This window comes from Hyla sarda, chromosome 8 (genome assembly GCF_029499605.1).
Source record: "Hyla sarda isolate aHylSar1 chromosome 8, aHylSar1.hap1, whole genome shotgun sequence".
Taxonomy (NCBI): Eukaryota; Metazoa; Chordata; class Amphibia; order Anura; family Hylidae; genus Hyla; species Hyla sarda.
The window spans coordinates 206,932,768-206,958,783 of record NC_079196.1 but is presented as its reverse complement, the minus strand read 5'-3'; the positions used below and the strand labels follow the sequence as shown (position 1 = coordinate 206,958,783).

The window sequence follows — 26,016 nt, the reverse complement described above, 5'->3', positions numbered from 1 at the left end:
GTACACAGTGACCTCACCAGCAGAATAGTGAGTACAGCTCTGGAGTATAATATATGATATAACTCAGGATCAGTACAGGATAAGTAATGTTATGTGAGTACAGCTCTGGAGTATAATACAGGATATAACTCAGGATCAGTACAGGATAAGTAATGTTATGTGAGTACAGCTCTGGAGTATAATACAGGATATAACTCAGGATCAGTACAGGATAAGTAATGTTATGGCTGTACACAGTGATCTCACCAGCAGAATAGTGAGTACAGCTCTGGAGTATAATACAGGATATAACTCAGGATCAGTACAGGATAAGTAATGTAATGTATGTACACAGTGATCTCACCAGCAGAATAGTGAGTACAGCTCTGGAGTATAATACAGGATATAACTCAGGATCAGTACAGGATAAGTAATTTTATGTATGTACACAGTGATCCCACATCAGAATGTACTTATATGAACACATTTTTGTATATATTGTACAGGTGTATATTGTTTGTATTATTATGTTGTTTGTTTATTATTGTAATGTTTTATATTTTTAAATAAAAGCTCTACAGGATGTAACTCAGAATCAGTACAGGATATGCAATGTATTTGTAATGTTAGTCAACCTTTAATAAATATGACCATAAGACCTATTATTAGTGTTTATATAACTTTAGCTAATTTTCACTGCTCTCTTTAGGTATGAGCCTAGCATGACATTACCTGTGGATGTGGACACGGAGCAGGACAGAGTCTTTTTCATTAAGGCAGTCGCCCAGTTCATGGTAAGATTATTGGCCTAGTTTTCTGGTTACATACTGTTAGACCTTTTATTCGTGCCCCTATCTCCTAGACAGGCATTGTCTCTTGTAAGGGACCACATATATTATAAATTACAAACTCTACAAAGTAATGTTCTCAGGTCACTTAAAGTTGTCTGTTATCTAGTCATATCATACACTGATTGTATAAATAGACCGATGTTACTCTTGTATTGGGATATTTCACAACCCCTGTGGTTTTCCAGGGTGCTATAGGGAACTGGAACTTATCAAGTTATAGTATAAATATAGACAGTAAGTTATAAAGTTGGAATCATCTGTACTGTATAACTTTTATAGAAACACATACTATTCAGCTATAACCTTATAAGGTCATCAGCTGGTGGAGAGTCACCTGTCAATTGGTGATGTATATTAGACTGCCGTATAACAAAATAAGTGTGCAAAATAAGCATGCACTGTAATGCGTCAGATTCCGATCTTGTACATCTTGGCAAAACACAAACCCTTCTAACATACTTCATAAGAAAATGTTATTTCCTTTTTATAGAAATCAGACAGGAGAGAGTACAGAGGAGTGCTATTAGACAGGAGAGGGCACAGAGGAGTACTAATAGCACTTCTCTGTGCTCTCCCCTGTCTGATAGCACTCCTCTGTGCTCTCTCCTGTCTGATAGCACTCCTCTGTGCTCTCTCCTGTCTGATAGCTATCAGACAGGAGAGAGCACAGAGGAGTGCTATCAGACAGGAGAGAGCACAGAGGAGTGCTATCAGACAGGAGAGAGCACAGAGGAGTGCTATCAGACAGGAGAGAGCACAGAGGAGTGCTATCAGACAGGAGAGAGCACAGAGGAGTGCTATCAGGCAGGAGAGAGCACAGAGGAGTGCTATCAGGCAGGAGAGAGCACAGAGGAGTGCTATCAGACAGGAGAGAGCACAGAGGAGTGCTATCAGACAGGAGAGAGCACAGAGGAGTGCTATCAGACAGGAGAGGGCACAGAGGAGTGCTATCAGACAGGAGAGGGCACAGAGGAGTGCTATCAGACAGGAGAGGGCACAGAGGAGTGCTATCAGACAGGAGAGAGCACAGAGGAGTGCTATCAGACAGGAGAGAGCACAGAGGAGTGCTATCAGACAGGAGAGAGCACAGAGGAGTGCTATCAGACAGGAGAGGGCACAGAGGAGTGCTATCAGACAGGAGAGGGCACAGAGGAGTGCTATCAGACAGGAGAGGGCACAGAGGAGTGCTATCAGACAGGAGAGGGCACAGAGGAGTGCTATCAGACAGGAGAGAGCACAGAGGAGTGCTATCAGACAGGAGAGAGCACAGAGGAGTGCTATCAGACAGGAGAGAGCACAGAGGAGTGCTATCAGACAGGAGAGAGCACAGTGGAGTGCTATCAGACAGGAGAGAGCACAGAGGAGTGCTATCAGACAGGAAAGAGCACAGAGGAGTGCTATCAGACAGGAGAGAGCACAGAGGAGTGCTATCAGACAGGAGAGAGCACAGTGGAGTGCTATCAGACAGGAGAGAGCACAGAGGAGTACTAGCCCACCCTCACTTACTGGACTTTGTACATGCCTGTGCTTCATTTTGGATAAAGCCATGAAAAAAATCGTGAGTGCCGAGATTTTCTTTGGAATTTGCTAAAATGGAAGAAGGCGACCTGGTTTAATGAATCGCATATTCTTTTACATCATGTGGAAGGTCAAATGCATGTGCATCACTTGGGGATGAGATCGCACCAGGATGCACTATGGGAAGAAAACAAGATCATTGTGATGGGGCAATGTCCTGCTGGAAACCTTGGGGGGGGGGGGGGGAGATTTATCAAAACCTGTCTAGAGGAAAAGTTTCTGAGCTGGCCATAGCAACCAATCAGATCGCTGCTTTAATTTTTCAGAGGCCTTTTCAAAAATGAAATAGGCAAGCTGATTGGTTGCTATGGGCAACTGGGCAACCTTTTCTCTGGACAGGTTTTGATAAATCTCCCCCCTTGTGTCCTGGCATCATGTAGTTGTTACTGTGACAGGTACCATGTGCCTAAACAATGTACATACTAAGTTCCCCCTTCGTGGCAGCGGGTTCCTTAATGGAAGGGCATCTTTCAGCAGAATAATGCCCTGACTACACTGCAAACATTGTTCAGGTGTAAAAAAACATGACAAAGACATGAAGTTGGTGACTCGTCCTTTCAGGTCCCTAGATCTCCAGTCGAGCATCTGTAGGTTGTTCTGAGAAACAAGTCCTCAGAACTTACAGGATCTGCTACTCACAGCTGGATGGAGAGATCTTGTTGTTAAAGGGGAACTCCTCCCCTAGACATCTTATCCCCTATCCAAAGTATAGGGGATAAGATGTCTGATCGCAGGGGTTGGGCTGCTGGGGACCCCTGCGATCTCTGCTGCGGATCCCCAGACATCCGGTGCACGGAGCAAACTTCGCTCCGTGCCAGATGACTGGTGATGCGGGGCCGAGGCTCGTGACGTTACAGTCGCATCCCGCTCGTGACATCAAGGCCACGCCCCATCAATGCAAGTCTATGGGAGGGGGTGTGATGTCACGAGCCTCTGGCGCTGAACCCACCACTCTAAACGAACAACAGGTGCAGCAGAGAGATCGCAGGGGTCCCCAGCAGCCGGACCCCCGTGATCAGACATATTATCCCCTATCCTTTGGATAGGGGATAAAATGTCTATGGGCGGAGTACACCTTTTAAGGCCTTAACCAGTCATAGCTGTTTTGGCAACATAAAAGGGGCCTACACAATTTTAGGCAGGTGATTTTAAGGTTATGACTGATGCTAACGTGGTATTATTCATTACTTTTGTGGGAAAGTAGCTGAGCATGCACAGTCATAGGATCAAGATGAAACTATTCTAGTAGCGTGAAACTACCCGAAATGTCCACGTCCATCACCATGGGATTTTCTGACAAGATCCTGTTGTTGAGTGCCGCAGGCATCTTAATGGTTTTTTTGGAAGAGTCTATACAATTTGCCTTCACTCATTTACAGGGGTGTGGAAATTTTATAAAAAACTACTTGTCCACGGGACTTAAATGGAGCAAAATTTAATTGTCCCTCATGACGATCCACTTGTCCGGCCAATTTTCGCTTTTACGCTCTGATTTTTTCCTCCTCGCCCTATAATAGCCATAACTACCTACTATAATGACACCTTTTAATTTTTCAAGAACATATTCTCTGAACAAAAATATATATATATTTAGGGAAGTGAAATTGAAATAGTAAAAGATAATTATGCAGATTTGGTGGTTTTCTTTTCTGCGCCATTTACCTTGTGGTTGAGGTAACATGTTAATTTTATACTTTTGGCCGCCTGATTACAGCGATACCAGATTTGTATCGTTTACGTCATGTTTTACTAATTCTGGACTTTTTCTAATTTTTTTAATTGCCATTTTTTAACCCCTGTAGCTTTATTTTTTTTCCGCATACCAGGCTGTATGAGGGCTCATTTTTTGCGCCATAATCTGTTTTTTGTATCGGTACCATCTTGGTATTGATCTGACTTTTTAATCGCTTTTTAACTTTTTTTTCTGGGATATTATAAAAATTGCAAATCTGTGGTTTGGTATTTTTTTACATTTACCGTACGGGATACATAATGTTATATTTGAATAGGTTGTTCGATAATTAACACCTTTTCCTACCACTATTTCTGTGATTTCTACATTAGCCAAAAGCTGGTGTGAAATTTTTGATACAAAATGGACTCTCACCCCTTTGAAAATATGATGTAAAACATGACATTTACATAGCCACGCCCACTTTTGCAAAACTGGTGTGATTAGTGTAAACCTTGGATAATTCTCATGTAAAAACACTTTGACTACCTGATGTGAACTTTAAAGACTAAAGTCAACGGGGGTCATATTTAAAGGGGTACTCCGGTGCTTAGACATCTTATCCCCTATCCAAAGGATAGGGGATAAGATGCCTGATCGTCGGAGTCCCGCCGCTGGGGACCCCCGGGATCTTGCACGCGGCACCCCGTTTATAATCAGTCAACAGAGCGTGTTCCTTCCAGGTCTGATTACCGGCGACCACAGGGCGGGTGGTGTGTGACGTCATGCCTCCACCCCCGTGTGATGTCACGCCCCGCCCCTCAATGCAAGCCTACGGGAGGCGGCGTGACAGCTATCACGCTCCGGGGACTAATTATAAACGGGGTGCCGCGTGCAAGATCACGGGGTCCCCAGCGGTGGGACTCCCGCGATCAGGCATCCTATCCCCTATCCTTTGGATAAGGGATAAGATGTCTAAGCACCAGAGTACCCCTTTAAAACTGTTCACATCAAAAATTTTACATTTCGCGCAAAAAATGGTGTAAACATTTTTGATGTGAAGAGTTGTGAATATGACCCCCATTGACTTTAGTCTTTACATTCTCCTGTACAGAAGAGGTCCCAGAAATCTGTTTATAGCTGAGCCCAGTAGTTATAAACCTCCCCTCCTCATTGTTTTTCCTATATTTATTTGCTGTGCTCCTAAATATTCTTCAGCACCTGATGTCAGATCAATATGTGACGCTACATTGTGCTTGTAAGTGCAGTACAGAACGCCGGGGAGAAAGCTGTGCAATGTATGCCATTATCACGGGAACACAACGTCTGGGATTATCAGGATAAGATTTTGTGAGAACAGTATATTATTACGTGTAGGTGATTATTACTTTTATCACTCCACACCTGACCGAGGAGGGTGATTGCCTCTTTCATTATTTTCTTTCTTTCTTTCTTTATTTATTTAACCCCTTAAGGACTCAGCCCATTTTGGCCTTAAGGACTCAGACAATTAAATTTTTACGTTTTCATTTTTTCCTCCTCGCCTTCTAAAACTCTTTTATATTTTCATCCACAGACTATTATGAGGGCTTGTTTTTTGCGCGACCAGTTTTCCTTTGTAATGACATCACTCATTATATCATAAAATGTATGGCGCAATCAAAAAACACTATTTTTGTGGGGAAATTAAAAAGAAAAACGCAATTTTGCTAATTTTGGAAGGTTTCGTTTTCATGCCGTACAATTTATGGTAAAAATGACATGTGTTCTTTATTCTGAGGGTCAATACGATTAAAATGATACCCATTATTACATACTTTTATATTATTGTTGCGCTTAAAAAAAATCACAAACTTTTTAACCAAATTAGTACGTTTATAATCCCTTTATTTTGATGACCTATAACTTTTTTTATTTTTCCGTATAAGTGGCGGTATGAGGGCTCATTTTTTGCGCCATGATCTGTACTTTTTTTTGATACCACATTTGCATATAAAAAACTTTTAATAAATTTTTTATAATTTTTTTTTTAATAAAATGTATTAAAAAAGTAGCAATTTTGGACTTTTTTTTTACGTTCACGCCGTTCACTGTACGTGATCATTAACATTTTATTTTAATAGTTCGGACATTTACGCACGCGGCGATACCAAATATGTCTATAAAATTTATTTTTTACGCTTTTTGGGGCTAAAATAGGAAAAAAAGACGTTTTACTTTTTTATTGGGGGAGGGGATTTTTCACTTTTTTTTTACTTTTAGATTTTTTTACATTTTTTTTTTTACACTTGAATAGTCCCCATAGGGGACTATTCATAGCAATACCATGATTGCTAATACTGATCTGTTCTATGTATAGGACATAGAACAGATCAGTATTATCGGTCATCTCCTGCTCTGGTCTGCTCGATCACAGACCAGAGCAGGAGATGCCGGGAGCCGCACGGAGGAAGGAGAGGGGACCTCCGTGCGGCGTTCTGAATGATCGGATCCCCGCAGCAGCGCTGCGGGTGATCCGATCGTTCATTTAAATCGCGCACTGCCGCAGATGCCGGGATCTGTATTGATCCGGGCACCTGAGGGGTTAATGGCGGACGCACGCGAGATCGCGGGCGTCGGCAATTGCCGGCGGGTCCCTGGCTGCGATCAGCAGCTGGGATCAGCCGCGCATGACACGAGCATCGCTCCGATGCCCGCGGTTATGCACAGGACGTAAATGTACGTACTGGTGCGTTAAGTACCACCGCACCAGGACGTACATTTGCGTCCTAAGGAGTTAAAGGGGTACTCCGGTGGATTTTTTTTTTTTTTTAAATCAACTGGTGGCAGAAATGTAAACAGCTTTGTAAATTACTTCTATTAAAAAATCTTAATCCTTCCAGTACTTATCAGCAGCTGTATGCTACAGAGAAAGTTATTTCCGTTCTGTCTGAGCGCAGTGCTCTCTGCTGACACCTCTGTCCATGTCAGGAACTGTCCAGAGTAGGAGCAAATCCCCATAGCAAACCTATCCTCCTCTGGACAGTTCCTGACATGGACAGAGGTGTCAGCAGAGAGCACTGTGCTCAGACAGAAAGGAAATAACTTTCTCTGTAGTAAACAGCAGCTGATAAGTACTGGAAGAATTAAGATTTTTAAATAAAAGAAATTTACAAATCTGTTTAACTTTCTGGCACCGGTTGATTTAAAATATATATATTTTTTCCACCGGAGTACCCCTTTAATGCAGCAAGAAGAAGCTGCTTATCCATAGCACAGGCTCTCAGACTGACTGCTGATCTCACATCTGTCATTTGGAAGTGATTAATGGCCAGCAGACGCCTTGCTTTATCTTTCCACTGCTTCCTCTGCTTATCTTTGTGTGGCAGTAAAATGAATGAGGTAACAGATTGGATAGTTTGGATCCAACCATGGGATCTTCTCTGAATCCTTGAAGCTTAGCATTATATTTGCATAAGGCAACATCATCTATCTCTTATTCTAGAGCAGTTATACAGCCTGTACAAATAAAAGGGTACTCCAGCACTTTATGACGTATCCCATATCCACAGGATAGGGCACTGTTTCTCAACCAGGGTGCCTCCAGCTGTTGCAAAACTACAACCCCCAGCATGCCCAGACAGCCTTAGGCTGTCCGGGCATGCTGGGAGTTGTAGTTTTGCAACAGCTGGAGGCACCTTGGTTTGGAAACACTGGGATAGGGGAAAAGTGTCTGATCACGGGGGTCTGACTGTTTGGACCCCCTGCAATCACTAGAATGGGAGCCTAGCTCTTTGTCTTTTGGGGTCTTTTTTTTATATTTACTGCAGTGTGGCTTAAAGGGGTACTCCACTGGAAAACATTTAAAAATCAACTGGTGCCAGAAAGTTAAACAGATTTGTAAATTACTTCTATTAAAAAATCTGAATCCTTCCAGTACTTATCAGCTGCTGTATGATCCACAGGATCTTTTTGCATTTCCTGTCTAACCGCAGGGCTCTCTGCTGACACCTCTGTCCATATCAGGAACTGTCCAGAGTAGGAGAGGTTTGCTTTGGGGGATTTGCTTCTACTCTGGACAGTTCCTAAAATGGACAGAGGTGTCAGCAGAGAGCACTGTGGACAGACAGAAAGGAAATTCAAAAAGAAAAGCACTTCCTGTGGAGCATATAACAGCTGATAAGTACTGGAAAGATTAAGATTTTTAAATAGAAGTCATTTACAAATGTGTTTAACTTTTTGGCACCAGTTGATTTAGAAAAAAATGTTTTCCAGTGGAGTACCCCTTTAAATGCACAAAAATTATACTAAGAAGTGTGCCACAAATGCAGCAAAATAGCACCAAGAAACAAAAACGAATTTAATCCCTTCCTGACCCTTGATGTACCGGTACATAATGGGTCGGGTGAGGGGAATATGGTGCAGATGCCTGCTGCTATCAGCAGCAGATAGCTGCCCCTCCGATGTCCATCATTTAAATGGTTAAATGTCACAATCAATAGCGATCGAGACATTTAAATGGTGGCAAACCCTTGTGTCTAGTGGTCCCATCGGTGCCAATGGGTTGTTGGGGAAGCCTGAAGCTTTACCTCATCCTCGGCATCTTCCATGACTTGGCAAATATTAAAGCCATCTACTGATAGCTTATAATAGACCCATATATGTAACAAAAAAAAGTTTTAATAAAAAACTAAAATACCCTCTTTTTTTTTTCTAATGTTTTAAATAAAACACTATAAAAAATAAACTCCTCCGAACTATTAAATTATTGCCTTTCTTTTGCTGTCTGGGCACGCTGAAAGTTTTAGTTTTGCAACAGCTGGAGGCACCTTTGTTGGGAAACACTGCTCTAGCCTGTGAATATGGGATAACTTTGCATCTCGGGATAATCAATTTAAAGATGCTATATGCATTGTTGGGAAGCGGGTTTTATTTCTTCCATTCACCGTTTCTTCGTATTGAGTTTGTTCAGGGGCAGTGTTCTCCAACCGGCGTTTCTCCAGTTGTTGCAAAACTACAACTCCCATCCTATACTGTCAGGGCATGATGGGAGCTGTAGTTATGCAACAGCTGTGAAGCAACAGGATATGAATTTGTAAGATAATTGGATTATTTTTTAAAGATTTTGTCTTTTTATACATCTCTGCAGTGCATTATGAAGCAAGGTAATGATGTTATTACTTTAAAGTAGATGTCGATTCTTGGTGGCCTTTGTCGTGTTAACTTTGCAGTTTATTGACGTGTGTATCATAGAGAAATAATGAAGAGTCTGTCACTGGTAGGATATATATATATATTCCTATGGTAACCATTGCAGACGATATATATATTTTCAGCATAGGCTTCCTGCATCACCTCCAACCATCATATTAGATGTCTACCTTAATAAGCAGAGTTCTTTGTACACTTATGAAAAAATGTAAGATAATTTGTTGTGAAGGTTGGGGTCTCCCGACGCCCTGTCGGTCTGCCTGCCATGTGAATCATTATTGTAGTAATTGGCAAGATGCCTTGTTCCATGGTTGACTCTATCGGGAGGTCAGGGTGACCCCGCTCGCTTCTCTTTGTATGAGTTCTCCATTATGCTCTTAGCAGCAGGGGATACTTTCTCTTTCAAGACGAATCCCCAGAGTCCAAAAATACATCTAAAACAACTTGTTCATGTAAACGTGTGCATAAACGTGCTGGACTTAAGATATGCTTAGAGTATTGACTGAAGAATGTTCCATAATAAATAAAAGCTGTAAGTTGCTATAAGAAAGTTGTTACTACAAGTTGACTTTTCAGAACAAACTGGTGCATGTGTGTATGAGGAGAAGTACTATTTATGGCCTATATTTTACTTGTATATGGCGGTTTTCACCATCTCTAATTTTCATTGCTACTGTGATGTCCCCTATACACTGCACACACACACACAATGGAAGCCTGCTCCATTATACTTCTGTAATATAGTCTTAGAAGCAGCAGCAGCATGGAGGACATTAGAGAGCAGTACTGAGTTTTTAAATGCTAAGTTCATATCTGCATTGGAGCTTCATTCAGAATCCATTTAAAGTGTACCTCCACTGTCTTGTTCTTTTTTTTTTTTTTTTTTTTTCTGAAAATCTTTTCTAAATGAACATGATTTCGAATTTTGGTGCCAGAATAGGTTTACTGAGTGCCAATTATCCCTGTTCCCACTGCATTTAACTCTTAGCAATCAGAGCTTCCTGCTCCATAACCATAGCATGCGGCTCCAGCGCAAGACTCAGCATAATGTGATTCTATGGTCTCAAACTGGAGTCTGGTTCTATGGCTCTGAAGGAAACTCCATCTCCTATTATGTGGTTGGGAGCACGGGTTCTCAGTCGTCTGCTAAAATCCTGCTAAGTTGTTAAAGGGGTATTCCATGCAAAACCTTTTTTTATATATATCAACTGGCTCCGGAAAGTTAAACAGATTTGTATATTACTTCTATTAAAAAATCTTAATCCTTCCAATAGTTATTAGCTTCTGAAGTTTTCTGTCTAACTGCTCAATGATGTCACGTCCCGGGAGCTGTGCATGATGGGAGAATATCCTCATAGGAACTGCACAGCTCCCGGGACGTGAGTCATCAGAGAGCAGTTAGACAGAAAACAACAATTCAACTTCAGAAGCTAATAACTATTGGAAGGATTAAGATTTTTTAATAGAAGTAATTTACAAATCTGTTTAACTTTCCAGAGCCAGTTGATATATAAAAAAAAAAGTTTTGGCCTGGAATACCCCTTTAAGCCTGCAGGACTGTGGGAGGAGCGTGGGCCTATATAATGCCCACAATCCCCTTCTTTGGAGCGTTTCTTGCAGTCATACTGTTCTCTGTTACAAGAAGCACTGCTACTAGCTCAGAGGAGAGGAGGTCTTTGTGTTTGGTACAACAAAATTGTCCAGTCGGCCAGGATATGTGAGTGCCAGGAGCCCGATAATACGGGGTAACTGCTTGGTTTATTTTAGCCTGCCATGGCTTTTGTCTGCCCGCCGTGGCTTTACTGTATTCTGTCATGTTTAAGTGCGGTGATCGGGGGGGGGGTTAATACTGCTCACACGGGCAATTCAGCGCTGGCTAGCCACTGCACTGGCAAACGTTACATAATCGTTTATACTTGTTATGTTTGTTTGCCGCACTACTTTCAACTGTGGCGCCGGGTCAGCCCTCTTTCAGCTCCGCTCCAATCTGGGTTGCAGCGGGACTGGAGCTGCAGTCGGATTGGAGCTTGGTGTGGGCCGGAGGCGGTAGGTGGAGGTTTCACTGCCTCTGTCCTGCACCTGCACATAGTGGGGGTCTGGCTACAGGTACGCTGTGATAGCAGGTCAGCCTGCACTTGCATAACATATCACATGATGTCACAATTAGTGTGTTGTTGTTATGCACGAAGTCCAAAAAAAAATTATAATATATATACATAATTATTGTGTTGTTGCTATGCAGTCCATCACTGTAGTTGTCATCAGGTATCATCACATTTATCAATGTTCACCACAGTCGATCAATATCTATCGTTCCATCGGCAGCATTAATATCTCTCATCATATCAAACACGCACCCATGTGGTTGTTTTTTACGTCACATAGTTACTGACAAGTTTCAGAGCAATAATACATACTTATTGACGCTATAAGTTATTCAAACTTTCATACCAAACACGCATTCAGGAGGGAGTCCTTGGCACCATTTTGTTACTGACACGCCTTCAGAGCAATATCGTTTACCTAGTTGTAGTAGAAGTACCTGACACATCTTCAGCTGGAACTTAATTGCATCATATTGTTACTGACAATATGCAGTAACAATATGATGCATTCACTTCCAGGCTGTGAAGAGAGAGGCGCTATTTGGTAACTATAAAACCAAGTATATCTAGCGATTGTCTGAGCTAGTGATTGTGTGTTTGTATACAAGAGTGGGAAGTATACAAGTGAGTGTAAGTATAAAAGTTAGAGGGATTTAAAATTTAAGGGAATACTGTAAGAAGTACTGTGACTAAGCATTGAGAGCTTCTGTATTTTTTTTATTTATATATTTATTTTCTGATGTGCAAGTAGAAGGACACCTAGGAAATAGTGATCATAATATAATACATTACAACTTGTTCTTCAATAAGGGAATCTCTCGAGGGGCCACAAAAACAATCAACTTTAAGAAAGCAAAGTTCAGTCAACTCAGAGAAGCCCTTAAAGGGGTACTCCGCCCCTGGCATCTTATCCCCTATCCAAAGGATAGGGGATAAGATGTTAGATCGCCGGGGTCCCGCTGCTGGGGACCCCGGGGATTGCCACTGTGGCACCCTGCCATCATTACTGCACAGAGCGAGTTCGCTCTGCACGTAATGACGGGCGATACAGGGGCCGGAGCAGCGTGACGTCATGGCTCTGCCCCTCATGACATCACGGCCCGTCCCCTTAATGCAAGTCTATGGCAGGGGGCGTGGCGACCGCCACGCCCCCTCCCATAGACCTGTATTTACGGGGGCGGGCCGTGACGTCACGAGGGGCGGAGTCGTGACGTCGCGATGCTCCGGCCCCTGTATTGCCCGTCATTACGTGCAGAGCGATCTCGCTCTGCGCAGTAATGATAGCGGGGTGCTGCAGCAGCGATCCCGGGGTCCCCAGCAGCGAGACCCCGGCGATCTGACATCTTATCCCCTATCCTTTGGATAGGGGATAAGATGTCTAGGGGCGGAGTACCCCTTTAACAATATAAAATGGGATAATGTCCTCAAAAATATGAATACTGACACTAAATAGGAGACTTTTAGGAATATCTTAAATTCTCACTAAGATGTATATACCCTATGGGAATAAAAGGGTCAGAAATCAAAGAAAACCAATATGGATGAATAAAAATGCTAAGGGGGCAATAAATGACAAAAATAAAGCATTTAAACTACTAAAACAGGATGGCAGTGAAGAAGCAATAAAAAGCTATAGAGAAAAATGTAAAATATGTAAAAAACAGATAAAAGCCGCAAAAATACAGACAGAAAGACTCATTGCCAAAGAAAGTAAAACTAACTCCAAAATGTTCTTACTATATAAATAGCCAAAAGGTCAAAAATGAAAGTGTAGGCCCTTTAAAAAAATGATGAGGAAGAAATTATAGACGCGGATCAGGAAAAAGCAAATATATTAAACAAATTTTTCTCCACTGTATTCACCGAGGAAAATGAAATGCCAGGTGAAATACAGCGAGATAAGGTAAACTCTCCAGTACAGGTCACGTGTCTAACCCGGGAAGAAGTACAGGTCACCTGTCCTAACCCAGGAAGAAGTACAGTGCCGCCTACAAAAAAATCTAAATAGACATATCACCAGGTCCAGATGGCATTCACCCCCGTGTTCTAAAGGAATTAAGTAATGTAATAGGCAGACCTCTATTTTTAATATTCAGGGACTCTATAGTAACAGGGACTGTTCCCCAGGACTGGCGCATGGCAAATGTGGTACCAATATTTAAAAAGGGGACAAAAGGTGACCCCTGGAATTATAGGCCTGTTAAGTTTAACCTCTGTTGTTTGTAAATTGTTTTAGGGTTTTCTAAGAGATGCTATTTTGGAATATCTTGATAAAAATAAATCTATGACACCATATCAGCATGGCTTTATGAGGGATCGGTCCTGTCAAACTAACCTGAACAGCTTTTATGAGGAGGTGCACTCCAGACTGGACCAGGGGCAATCGCTGGATGTCATATATATCTGGATTTTTCCAAAGCATTTGATACGGTGCCACATAAAAGGTTGGTGCATAAAATTAGAAGGATGGGGCTGGGGAAGAATGTGTGTAAGTGGGTAAGTAACTGGCTCAGAAATAGGAAACAGAGGGTGGTTATTAATGGTACTTATTCTGATTGGGTGAGTGTTACTAGTGGGGTACCACAGGGGTCCGTCTATGGTCCTGTTCTATTAATATATTTATTAATGTCCTTGTAGAGGGGTTGAATAATAAAGTAGCAATCTTTGAAGATGATACTAAACTCTGTAAAGCGGTAAACACAATAGAGGACAATGCACTGTTACAAATGGATCTGGATAGGTTGGAGGTTTGGGCTGAGAAGTGGCAGATGAGGTTCAACACTGATAAATGTAAGGAAAAATCTGGGCTGGGATTATGTATTAAATGGTAGAACACTTGGGACGACTGATGTGGAAAAGGACTTAGGGGTCTTAGTTAATAGCAAACTTAGCTGTAGTGACCAGTGTTGGGCAGCTGCTGCCAAGGCAAATAAAATCATTGGGGGCATAGATGCCCACGACAAGGAAATAATTCTACTGCTGAACAAATCACTAGTCAGACCACACATAGAATACTGTGTACAGTACTGGTCAGGCCACACATAGAATACTGTGTACAGTGCTGGTCAGACCACACATAGAATACTGTGTACAGTACTGGTCAGACCACACATAGAATACTGTATACAGTACTGGGCACCAGTGTACAAGAAAGATATAGTGGAGCTGGAGAGGATTCAAAGACGGGCAACCAGGGTAATACGGGGAATGGGAGGACTACAGTACCCAGAAAGAATTGGGGTTATTTAGTTTAGAAAAAAGAAGGCTTAGAGGAGACCTAATAACTATGTATAAATATATCAGGGGACAGTACAGAGATCTCTCCATGATCTATTTATACCCAGGACTGTATCTATAACAAGGGGGCATCCTCTACGTCTAGAGGAAAGAAGGTTTCTACACCAGCACAGACGGGGGTTCTTTACTGTAAGAGCAGTGAGACTGTGGAATTCTCTCCCGGAGGAGGTGGTCATGTGGAACTCTGTAAAAGAGTTCAAAAGGGGTTTGGATGCATTTTTGGAGAATAATAACATTGATGGTTATGGATTCTAGATATTTAGGAACAGAATGTTGATCCAGAGATTTATTATGACTGCCATATTGGAGTAGGGAAGGAATTTTTGCCTCTGGTATGGTGTTTTTTTTTTTTTGCCTTCCCCTGGATCAACTCATTGGGGATGTGGGTTGAACTGGATGGACTCTGGTCTTTTTTCAGCCTTATGAACTATGTTACTATGTTACACATCTTCAGAGCAATATCGCTCACGCAATCGTAGTATCAGTGACTTGCCCATCATGACTGACACGTCTTCAGGTGGAAGTTACTTGCATCATATTTTTACGGTCACATCGTCAGAGCAATATCTCATACATTTCGACAGGTTCATTGCTTTTGCATTGATATTAAATAAAGAATAAAAAATTATATTAACTAATTAATAATAATAATAATAATAATAAAAAAAAAAAAATTCTACTCTACACTCGTTCCAGGCAAAAATTACTTGTTTTACTCCATCCTAGCATGGAACTCTCAACTTCAGTCACGGTCCTGTTTTAGTCTCATTTCTGATGAGGGTAGTTTCTTTACGCAACTTTAATTCATACATAAGTTTACAATACGTTATATGTTAGTAATCATCAGTTCATTTCTTTCAGGGCATGGCTCTTGGTGACGTTGCTTTTGAATTTACTAAAGTCAGTAACAGGTTGTCGGTCAGCATGTCTCGTGCTTCAGATATTGATGAGGCTTTGGCGATTTCAGAGACTCCGTCAAGGGCTTCGGACAGAGGCAGTGTCTCTTCATAGCACATGTGGACAATTGCTAAAATCGTGGAGAACTTGCGCAGAAGGGGAGTTCTTTTTGTGGCAACAGCTAAGGAGGCTAGCTAATTACTGATGGAGCAACCTCTTGCTGGCCCAATCGGGTTACCGAGCCTACGGGTGGAGAGTGTACACCGCTTGGTCATAGGAGTCATCATAGCTCATACACGATGTATACTTACAATGGCATAGATACCATTGCATCCCTTACTATAGCTTCATTCCATATACACGTCACTATAAGCACATATACTAAGCATATGTCACTATAGCAGAGACACAATGCATACGCTTCTCTACCATCTACGTACATGTTGCTGGATCACATGCAGGCGAAGTACACAGTGTCATCACTAATGTATGTATTTATTTGCGTCATGCCATCATACAGGTGCAAGGTATGCGTTCCTATCATATGTATGCTGGGTAGATGTTGTTATATATTTATTTTATATAGCAGCACAGGGCAGGTGGCATTGGTACGTTTCATATGTTTAGGTTGCTAGGTTTTAGGCTGTTGTCATTACTACAGTTGTTTCCTCATGTATTCCATGTTGTCGTGTTTTCTTAGGCTTAGGGTTAAGGTCGGCCATGTTTTTTCAGGTTGCTATGGTACGGTGCCACTATTTTTCATGTACTCAGGTTGTGTTTTCAGATTCACATGAAGATCATCACTAGTAAGTTTTGCACGCTTTAGGTTTGTCACGCCTTTCAAGCTGTCGCCATAGTCAGTTCGGTTTGCTGCTTATTATCAGGTAATGTCTTTTAGCTGTCGCATTAGCTGTTTTATTTTCCAAATACACACGCTTGGCATGGATAGAGTGGTCACTATATGACTGCTGTAAATAGGCACTTTACATGATATTTAGGCAACCATCATGACTACGGGTATGATACTTACAAAGTCCTGTGACGACTACAGGCACAATGGTTACGCAATGTCCTCTCATGACTACAGGCACGATTGGTATGCAATGTCCTGTAACGACTACAGGCATGATGGTTACGCAATGTCTTGTCACAACTACAGGCATGATGGTTACGCAATGTCTTGTCACAAATACAGGCAAGATGGTTATGCTATGTCCTGTCACGACTACAGGCATGATGGTTACGCATTGTCCTGTCACAACTACAGGCATGATGTTTATGCTATGTCCTGTCACGACTACAGGCATGATGGTTACGCATTGTCCTGTCACAACTACAGGCATGATGGTTATGCTATGTCCTGTCACGACTACAGGCACGATGATTGTGCAATGTCCTGTCACAACTACAGGCAAGATGATTATGCTATGTCCTGTCATGACTACAGGCATGATGGTTGCGTAAGACTTGTCGCATTTGTGGGCACAATGGTTTTACAAGTTATGTCTGGTCTATGGCTTCCTTTGGTCATGTTAGCATAGTTTAGTATTCAGGTATACAGACTAGATGGCTTCACAGGGTTTGAGTAGTGCTACCATCAAGTAGTGTAAGAATTTTTCCTCAAGGATACACTAACCCTCGTTCGCGGTTATGGCGCACTTCAGCCGCTTATTATGTATATATGGTATTTATGTGTTATGGTAAGGTGGTTACAGGTAAGTAGTCACATTTTAAGCCCTAAGCACAAGTGGTTAAGCCCGCAGGACTGTGTTTGTGGGAGGGGTGTGGGCCTATATAATGCCCACAATCCCCTTCCTCGGGGCGTGTCTTGCATTCGTGCACCCACCCATCCCTCCCTTTTCTATTTCTACTATAAGTTATGCCCTCTATAGGGGTGCCCTCGTTCGCGGTTATGGCGCACTTCAGCCGCTTATTATGTATATGATATTTATGTGTTATGGTAAGGTGGTGACGGGTAAGTAGTCACGTTTTAAGCCCTGAGCGCAAACAAACAAATGCCAGATGGAAATCCAGTGGACCCCATTAAAGTCCATGGGGTCCGTCGGGATCTGTTGTGCAACTGTTCGACTCTCTGTAGTGAACCAATTCCAATGCAGGTGTGAATGAGGCCTAAGCAGTGAATCCTGTGTTGGGGTAGGATATAACACTAACTGAAGCTTATCAGCAGCTTCTTTAAGTGTTTTTTTTTTTTCTATGTCTCACATTCCAGCTGACTCTTCTTCCCAGCCACTATAAACTTTGGACAGCTGTAATCTGATCCCTCAGTGAGTTGATCTGTTTTAAGCCAGGTTTGCAGTGTCAGTGATATGTTTTGGAGGTAGGAGGAGGAAATGAGCCTGGTTAGCGGAAAAATAAGTTTTTTTTTTTTTTTTTAAGATACTCTACAAATAACATATATTTACTATGAGATATTACTACAAAGTTTATTATATTTACTACTTATGCAAAGTGCAGTGTCCAAAATAGCTTGAACTTTATGTGCTAATTTCTTAATAGATTTTTAAAGCAGTCTGAGCTCTCTTTTCCTGACACAAAGCTCCAAATCCCCTGCTTGGCTATACAGTTAAATAAAATGACATGCAGGCTGTCTGCAGAGACCACTAGAGGAAGCTTACTTTATAGTCTACTTAAAAGTTGTCACCTGCATAACATTGGAGTCTTGCAGAGTTGCAGTAGGGTCCTTCAAAATTCTGTAAGTGCCATAACACACGATACAGCCACATGCATCAGCCCTAATTAGAGAAGTAGCTATAATCTGCAATGAGGTTGACTTTGCTTTTCACCTTATTCCAGGCCACTAAAGCTCACATCAAGCTGAACACCAAGAAGTTGTATCAGGCGGACGGCTATTCTGTAAAGGAGCTGCTGAAAATCACCACAGTGCTGTACAATGCCATGAAAACCAAAAGCGTTGATAACGTTCAGGTTGGGGATGAGGACACGTCCACGTTTAAGTTTGATTTGGGAACTAAAGTGAGTATTGGAAAAATGTCTACTTTGGGGGGTGACAACCCCTTTTAACATTGTCATATTTCAGCAGGATAAGTGATGAGAGTCTGACTAGTGGAGATCTGACCACTGGGACCCCAACCATGAATGAGAATAGGAGCCCCATGTCCTCTTGGTACAATGTTTCCCAACTAGAGTGCCTCCAGCTGTTGAAAAACTACAACTCCCAGCATGCCCGAACAGCCGTTGGCTGTTCGGGCATGCTGGGAGTTGTAATTTTGCAACAGCTGGAGGCACCCTGGTTGGGAAACACTGCCATAGACATAATGGGACAGATGGAAATAGCTGTGTGTGAGGGGGAAGTGTGCTACCAGGGGCTTCTTCCCACTAGTTCTAATGATCAGGGGGGGGTCTCAGCATTGAGACCCTGATTGATCAAAACTTTTGACATTTCTTAAAGGGGTATTCCAGGAAAAATACTTTTATATATATATATATATATATATATATATATATATATATATATATATATATATAATCTATCAACTGGCTCCAGAAAGTAAAACAGATTTGTAATTTACCGTATTTATCGGGGTATACCACGCACCGGCCTATAACACGCACCCTCATTTTACCAAGGATATTTGGGTAAAAAAAGTTTTTTACCCAAATATCCATGGTAAAATGAGGGTGCGTGTGTGCGCGTGTATACCCCGATATACCCCCAGGAAAGGCAGGGGGAGAGAGGCCGTCGCTGCCCGCTTCTCTCCCCCTGCCTTTCCTGGGGTCTAGAGCTCTGCTGCCGGCCCTTCTCTCCCCCTGGCTATCGGCGCCGCTGCCCGTTCTGTCCCCCTGACTATCGGTGCCGGCACTGACGTCATGCGCCGCGCCGTGCAGCGCATAGCAACGACGCCGGGGACGCACGCCGGAGGCCTGCAGCAGCGCGGACCTGACCCAGGTAATTATGCCACCGGGGATGGGGGGAGGCAACGGGGCAGCGGCGCCGGCAATGGGTGCCGCTGCCCTTTCTCTCCCCCTTGCTGTCGGTGCCGCTTCTCTCCCCTTGGCTATCGGCACCGGCAATGGGGCGCCGGCACCGATAGTCAGGGGGACAGAACGGGCAGCGGCGCCAATAGCCAGGGGGAGAGAAGGGCCGGCAGCAGAGCTCTAGACCCCAGGAAAGGCAGGGGGAGAGAAGCGGGCAGCGACGGCCTCTCTCCCCCTGCCTTTCCTGGGGGTGTATCGGCGTATAACACTCACATAAACTTTAGGCTAAAAATTTTAGCCTAAAAAGTGCGTGTTATACGCCGATAAATACGGTACTTCTATTAAAAAAATCTTAATCCTTTCAATAATTATCAGCTGCTGAAGTTGAGTTGTTGTTTTCTGTCTGGCAACAGTGCTATCTGCTGACATCTCTGCTTGTCAGCATGCCGGGCAGCCTTTGGCTGGAGACACACTGGTTGCGAAACCCTTCCCTGGTGAATGGAGCGGCTGTTGAAAAACAAAACCAAGCCCATAGCCAATAATGAAGCTGTAGCTGCTTCATTCAACAACAAAAAAAAAAAACTGTTTTTGTGATTGGTGCGGTCCTAGTTGTTGATCCAACAGTCATCACCTATTCTGCGACTCACCAATGAGGCAAATATGCTGCAGGTTTTCTGTCTGGATTTATGAGAGGAAAATCTGCAGTGTTTCCTCTGGTACACCAAACCAAGTTGGGTAGATTCTGCAAGAAGGATAAAAAAAAGTAATTGAGTTAAAAACAAAAACTTAAGACGTTAAGATGTTAAAAAAGTTTTTGATCGGTTGAGGTCCCTGCACCGAGACACGAGATCATTAGAACGAGTTTGGAGAAGCTCCCGATAGCACACTTCTCTCCTTGGTTCACAGCAGTCTCAATCCAGCTTTAGTGGACCAGTGTTTCCCAACCAGGGTGGCTCCAGCTGTTGCAATACTACAACTCCCAGCATGCCCGAACAGCCAACGGCAAACTTGGCACGCTGGGAGTTGTAGTTTTGCAACAGCTGGAGGCACCCTGGTTGGGAAACACTGCCATAGACATAATGGGACATAGCTGTGTGTGAGGGGGAAGTGTGCTACCAGCTGCTTCTTCCCACTAGTTCTAATGATCAGGGGGGGGGGGGGGGGGGGGTCTCAGCATTGAGACCCTGATTGATCAAAACTTTTGACATTTCTTAAAGGGGTATTCCAGGAAAAAAACTTTATTTTTATTTTTTTTATTTTTTTATATATCAACTGGCTCCAGAAAGTAAAACAGATTTGTAAATTACTTCTATTAAAAAAATCTTAACCCTTTCAATAATTATCAGCTGCTGAAGTTGAGTTGTTGTTTTCTGTCTGGCAACAGTGCTCTCTGCTGACATCTCTGCTTGTCTCGGGAACTGCACAGAGTAGAAGAGGTTTGCTATGGGGATTTGCTTCTAAACAGGGCGGTTCCCGAGACACGTGTCATCAGAGAGGACTTAGACAGAAAATAACAACTCAACTTCAGCAGCTCATAAGTACTGAAAGGGTTAAGATTTTTTAATAGAAGAAATTTACAAATCTGTTTAACTTTCTGGAGCCAGTTGATATATATATAAAAAAAAGTTTTTTTCCCCCTGGATAACCCCTTTAAAGACAGGAAAACTCCATTACATGGCTGTGCGGCAAGTGATCAGTTAATGTTACCCCCATCTCCTTATTGTGCCCACATGTTAAGCGCTGTTGGTGTTTATTCCAGACGTTTATAGTCACACTTCTCTCTGCATGTTGCTTTTTTTTCTTCAGATTACTGACTTGAAGATGGCCAGACAACTCGCGTCTGAAATCACCTCAAAGGGAGCTTTGTTGTTTGATATCTTAGGGAAGGAAGCTGATCTGAGAGTAAGTAATGAACCCTTTCATATAGACCATGGGGCAGATTTATCAACATGTCAGAAATTTAAAAGCTGGTTATGTTACAGTCATAGGGGGAGATTTATCAAAACCTGTCAAGAGGAAAAGTTGACCAGTTGCCCATAGCAACCAATCAGATCACTTCTTTCATTTTTGAAAAGCCTCTGAAAAATGAAAGAAGCGATCTGATTGGTTGCTATGGGCAACTCAGCAACTTTTGTCCTGGACAGGTTTTGATAAATCTCCCCCATAGAAAGATGAGTCTGTTTGTTGTTTTTGTAGATCAGGATGCAAACTATAAGGGATTCCCTGATATTCACTCTCTTACCCCTGCAGAGAGTTGTGGATCTTGAGAAAGGAGAATCCCCATGTCACAGCACCCAGAATAGGTGACATAATCCCCATATTGGTGAAACCAGAGTGGATTCAAAACCCAAGGGCAAAATATAAATTCGGTGATAGTCCTTACCTCATTATCTGTGAAAAGGGATTCAGGGGTCATTATTACTTAAAGAGTACCTGTCATGATCTTGTTAAATGTTATAATCCTCCCAGTTCACTGCCCCCATCATGATAAACCACCCCCTGCCTTTATTTTTATAATTTTTTTTAGTTTTCTACCTTGATATTGCTCTGTATTTTCTGCTCAGTCTCAGTCAGATTCACAGACTGGGAAGGGGCGTTCCCCAGCAGGCGTGACATAATCTGAAGCCATACAGGGGAGAACTTCCTCCGTCACTCTGCTACACACAGTCCAGAGCAGTCCAGTGTGAGATGAGCTATGATTGACTAAGGCTGCACACACCCTCCTCAGCACTCCAGACTTCATTTCCTGATTTTGGACTTCTGCCAGGCCAGCAGGAGTCCAAAGTCTGTGCAAGAGATGGGGGGGGGGGGGGGGCTCTGGACAAGTAGGGAGACATCTAGAGGCAGCTTTTTGAACACAAATAAAACATAGAAAACTTCACTTTTTTAAACAAGGTACAAAGATTTTTTATTTACCATAAGGAGTGCAATAACAAAAATTAGTATTAATGACAGTGCCCATTTAAATGTAGGCAGACAATGTAATGGAACAGCAGGAAATGCTAGCAGAATGCTTGGGTGTATAGGGAGAGGTATTAGCAGTAGAGAGGGGCGTGCTCAATGGTCTATAGGGAGAGGTATTAGCAGAACTTACCAGGAAAGGTTAAAGAACCTTAACATGTATAGAAGAAAGGAGAGACAGGGAGAGGGGATATGATAGAAACTTTTATATACATAAAGGGAATCAACACGGTAAAGGAGGAGAGGAGATTTAATAGAAGAAAAACTCTCACAAGTTTTATATTAGGGTAAAGGTTTCTGCAGTAATATCAGGAAATATTACTTTACTGAGAGAGTAGTGGATGCATGGAATAGCCTTCCTGCAGAAGTGATAACTGCAAATACAGTGAAGGAATTTAAGCATGTATGGGATAGGCATAAGGCTATCCTTCATATAAGATAGAGAAAGGGATAAGGCTATCCTTCTTCAAATAAGATAGGCACAATGTTATCCTTCATATAACATAGGGGTAGGCATAAGGCTTTCCTTGCCTTCCTGCCTGAGGAAGCCACGCATGCGAGGTGAAGCGCGTTGCATAATCTACAATAAATCCCTCCTTTAAGGTATACTACCTGTTGGTGTCCTTATCCCGGTCAGCGACGATCAATTCCTGAACCAGAAGCCCACCCTGTCGTTCATATAAAGATGGGGATAGGTATAAGGCTATCCTTCATATAAGATAGGGATAGACATAAGGCTATCCTTCATATAAGATGGGGATAGGTATAAGGCTATCCATCATATAAGATAGAGATAGGTATAAGGCTATCCTTTATATAAGATAGGAATAGGCATAAGGCTATCCTTCATATAAGATAGAGATAGGGATAAGGCTATCCTTCATATAGGATAGGGATAGGCATAAGGCTATCCTTCATATAAGATAGGGAGAGGCATAAGACTATCCTTCATATAAGATAGAGATAGGGATAAGGTTATCCTTCATATAGGATAGGGATAGGCATAAGGCTATCCATCATATAAGATAGGGATAGGTATAAGGCTATCCTTTATATAAGATAGGAATAGGCATAAGGCTATCCTTCATATAAGATAGGGATAGGCATAAGGCTATCCTTCATATAAGATAGGGATAGGCATAAGGCTATCCTTCATATAAGATAGAGATAGGGATAAGGCTATCCTTCATATAGGATAGGGATAGGCATAAGGCTATCCTTCATATAAGATAGGGATAGGCATAAGGCTATCCTTCATATAGGATAGGGATAGGTATAAGGCTATCCATCATATAAGATAGGGATAGGTATAAGGCTATCCATCATATAAGATAGGGATAGGTATAAGACTATCCATCATATAAGATAGGGATAGGCATAAGGTTATCTTTCCTATAAGATAGGGGCAGGGACTATTCATAGTATACAGAATATAGCCGAATGGTTCTTATCTGATGACACATTCTATGTTCAACCTACAGAATATTAAGCAGATGGATTTAATGTAACAGGTCTGTGTACATTTACACTTCTGTTTTCCTTTACTCATAAAACATAATTGTATTTCTTTGGGGGGTTAGAAAGAACACATTTCAGCAGGAGAAAGGTTAATCATAATCACCCTTTTTTATGGAACCTGCGGAGGTGACACAGATTTACCCCTCGGTCCTTAGTGACAATTGTGGGTATAATTAGATTTCTGAGCCCGTAATAGGAGGCGCGATGCTCACACAGACGGCCATGATGCCGCCACCACCAACTCATTACTGAGTGCAGATAATGAGCCAGTCCTAACTGTAATGGATTACATTGCTCACAGTCCCGAGCATCAAGACACCACCCCCCCCCCCCATTCTTTAGAATGTAATTGGACAGCCCTAAAGAGAGTCAAGAAACCACTGGAGGTCTGTAAGATATTCAGGCTGCTGATCTTCACCATGTGAAGCAAAGCATGCAGGGGGCAATACTTCTATTAAAATATTAGAATTGACTTTGCCTGTACCGCACCATTTTTCTGCATTGCAATATCCCGAACACAACGTCCACGGTTCTAAGGAAGCCCTAAAAACACATCTTTACAGGCAGGTCTACTACATTCCTTGAACGGTCTCCCCAACTATCACAGTCTGCTCAACAACTTACAATCATTAGCTTCCCTTACACTTCATGCACTTATATCTGCACACCCAGAGATTGCCTGGTGACAGCCTTAAAGGGGTACTCTGCCCCTAGACATCTTATCCCTATCCAAAAGATAGGGGATAAGATGTCTGATCGCGGGGTCCAATCGCTGGGGACCCCTGCGATCTCCGTGCGGCACCTGACGTTCGTTTAGAGTGTCTGGTTCAGCGCTGGAGGCTCGTGACATCATGGTCACGCCCCCTTCAATGCAAGTCTATGGGAGTCTCCCTTAGACTTGCATCGAGGGGGCGTAGCTATGATGTCACGAGCCTCCAGCGCTGAAGTCACGAGCCTTCGCCCCACAGCGCCAGTCATTCGGCACGGAGTGAAGTTCGCTTTGTGCATCGGATGTCTGGGGTTCCTCAGCCATGGGACCCCGCGATCAGACATCTTATCCCCTATCCTTTGGCTAGGGGATAAGATGTCTAGGGGTGGAGTACCCCTTTTAAATGGGTTTTCTGGGGTTGGTGGTTGTGAACTATGCCCATGGTATAGTATATCCTTCAGCACTCTCACAATGCCCTGTTCCGGTATCTTCGGTGGGATCTACTTCCTGAGCTGCACTATGAAGTAATGGGCCCAATGTGTCTTCCTGCTGCTCAGTGAATCACCTCGGCCATTGATTGGCTTCCCGGGCCCCTTACATCACTCTGCAGATCAGGAAGAGGATCTCACAGGAGACACCGTGGGAGTGTTGGAGGTGAGCAGAGATTTATTTTTGTAAATACTACACAATGGGCATAGTTCACAACCGCCACGTCCTGCTGAGTAACCCCTTATAACCTTATAACACTCCTGTGGGTTCCTACAAATTGGGAAACAGAACATAGCCGCACATCCACAACTTCATCTAATTGCTTCTCAGCATCATTTCAAAAACTTAACAGGTTGTTAGCGTATCTTTTGATCAAAACATGCAAGCCCACTCGCCATGTCAAAGCCACCTAATATGAGCGGATCCCAAAACTAACACTGACATAGTGCTTGACGACAACCACCGACGCCAAGCGAACCTACAGCGGGAACAACCCAGTGGCCTGGCAGCCCCACTGCTGCCCTTCCAAGTCCATGTCTCTGGGCCACACCACCCCACAGACAAAGCAACACAGCAACAATGGCCGGCGCAGAGCACCACACCAATGTGAGCACCTACGATGTGCCAGAAGGCTGGGACAATTCTAGGAGGAAACCCTTATGCAGTATCTTCTGATTAATAGTGCCTGGGCCGAATGGAGAAGCCATTAGATCATAGTAGAAGTTGTGGATACGCGGCCATGTTCTGTTTCTCTATTTGTGAGTTACATATGTATTCAGTCCCCTCTTTCATGGCCAGCACTCCACTCCACCC

At 42.8% G+C, this 26,016-nt stretch overlaps 1 protein-coding gene across 5 annotated transcripts in view; it reads left to right on the top strand.

The window, feature by feature from the left end:
* Positions 1-26,016, top strand: part of CLUAP1 (clusterin associated protein 1) — a 103,055-nt gene that overhangs the window by 22,562 nt on the left and 54,477 nt on the right. For all 5 annotated transcript variants that reach the window (XM_056536044.1, XM_056536045.1, XM_056536043.1 and 2 more), the window contains exons 3-5: positions 689-773; positions 18,384-18,563; positions 21,333-21,428. In XM_056536044.1, the coding sequence (XP_056392019.1) occupies positions 689-773; positions 18,384-18,563; positions 21,333-21,428 (361 nt within the window). The remainder of the gene's footprint in view (positions 1-688; positions 774-18,383; positions 18,564-21,332; positions 21,429-26,016) is intronic.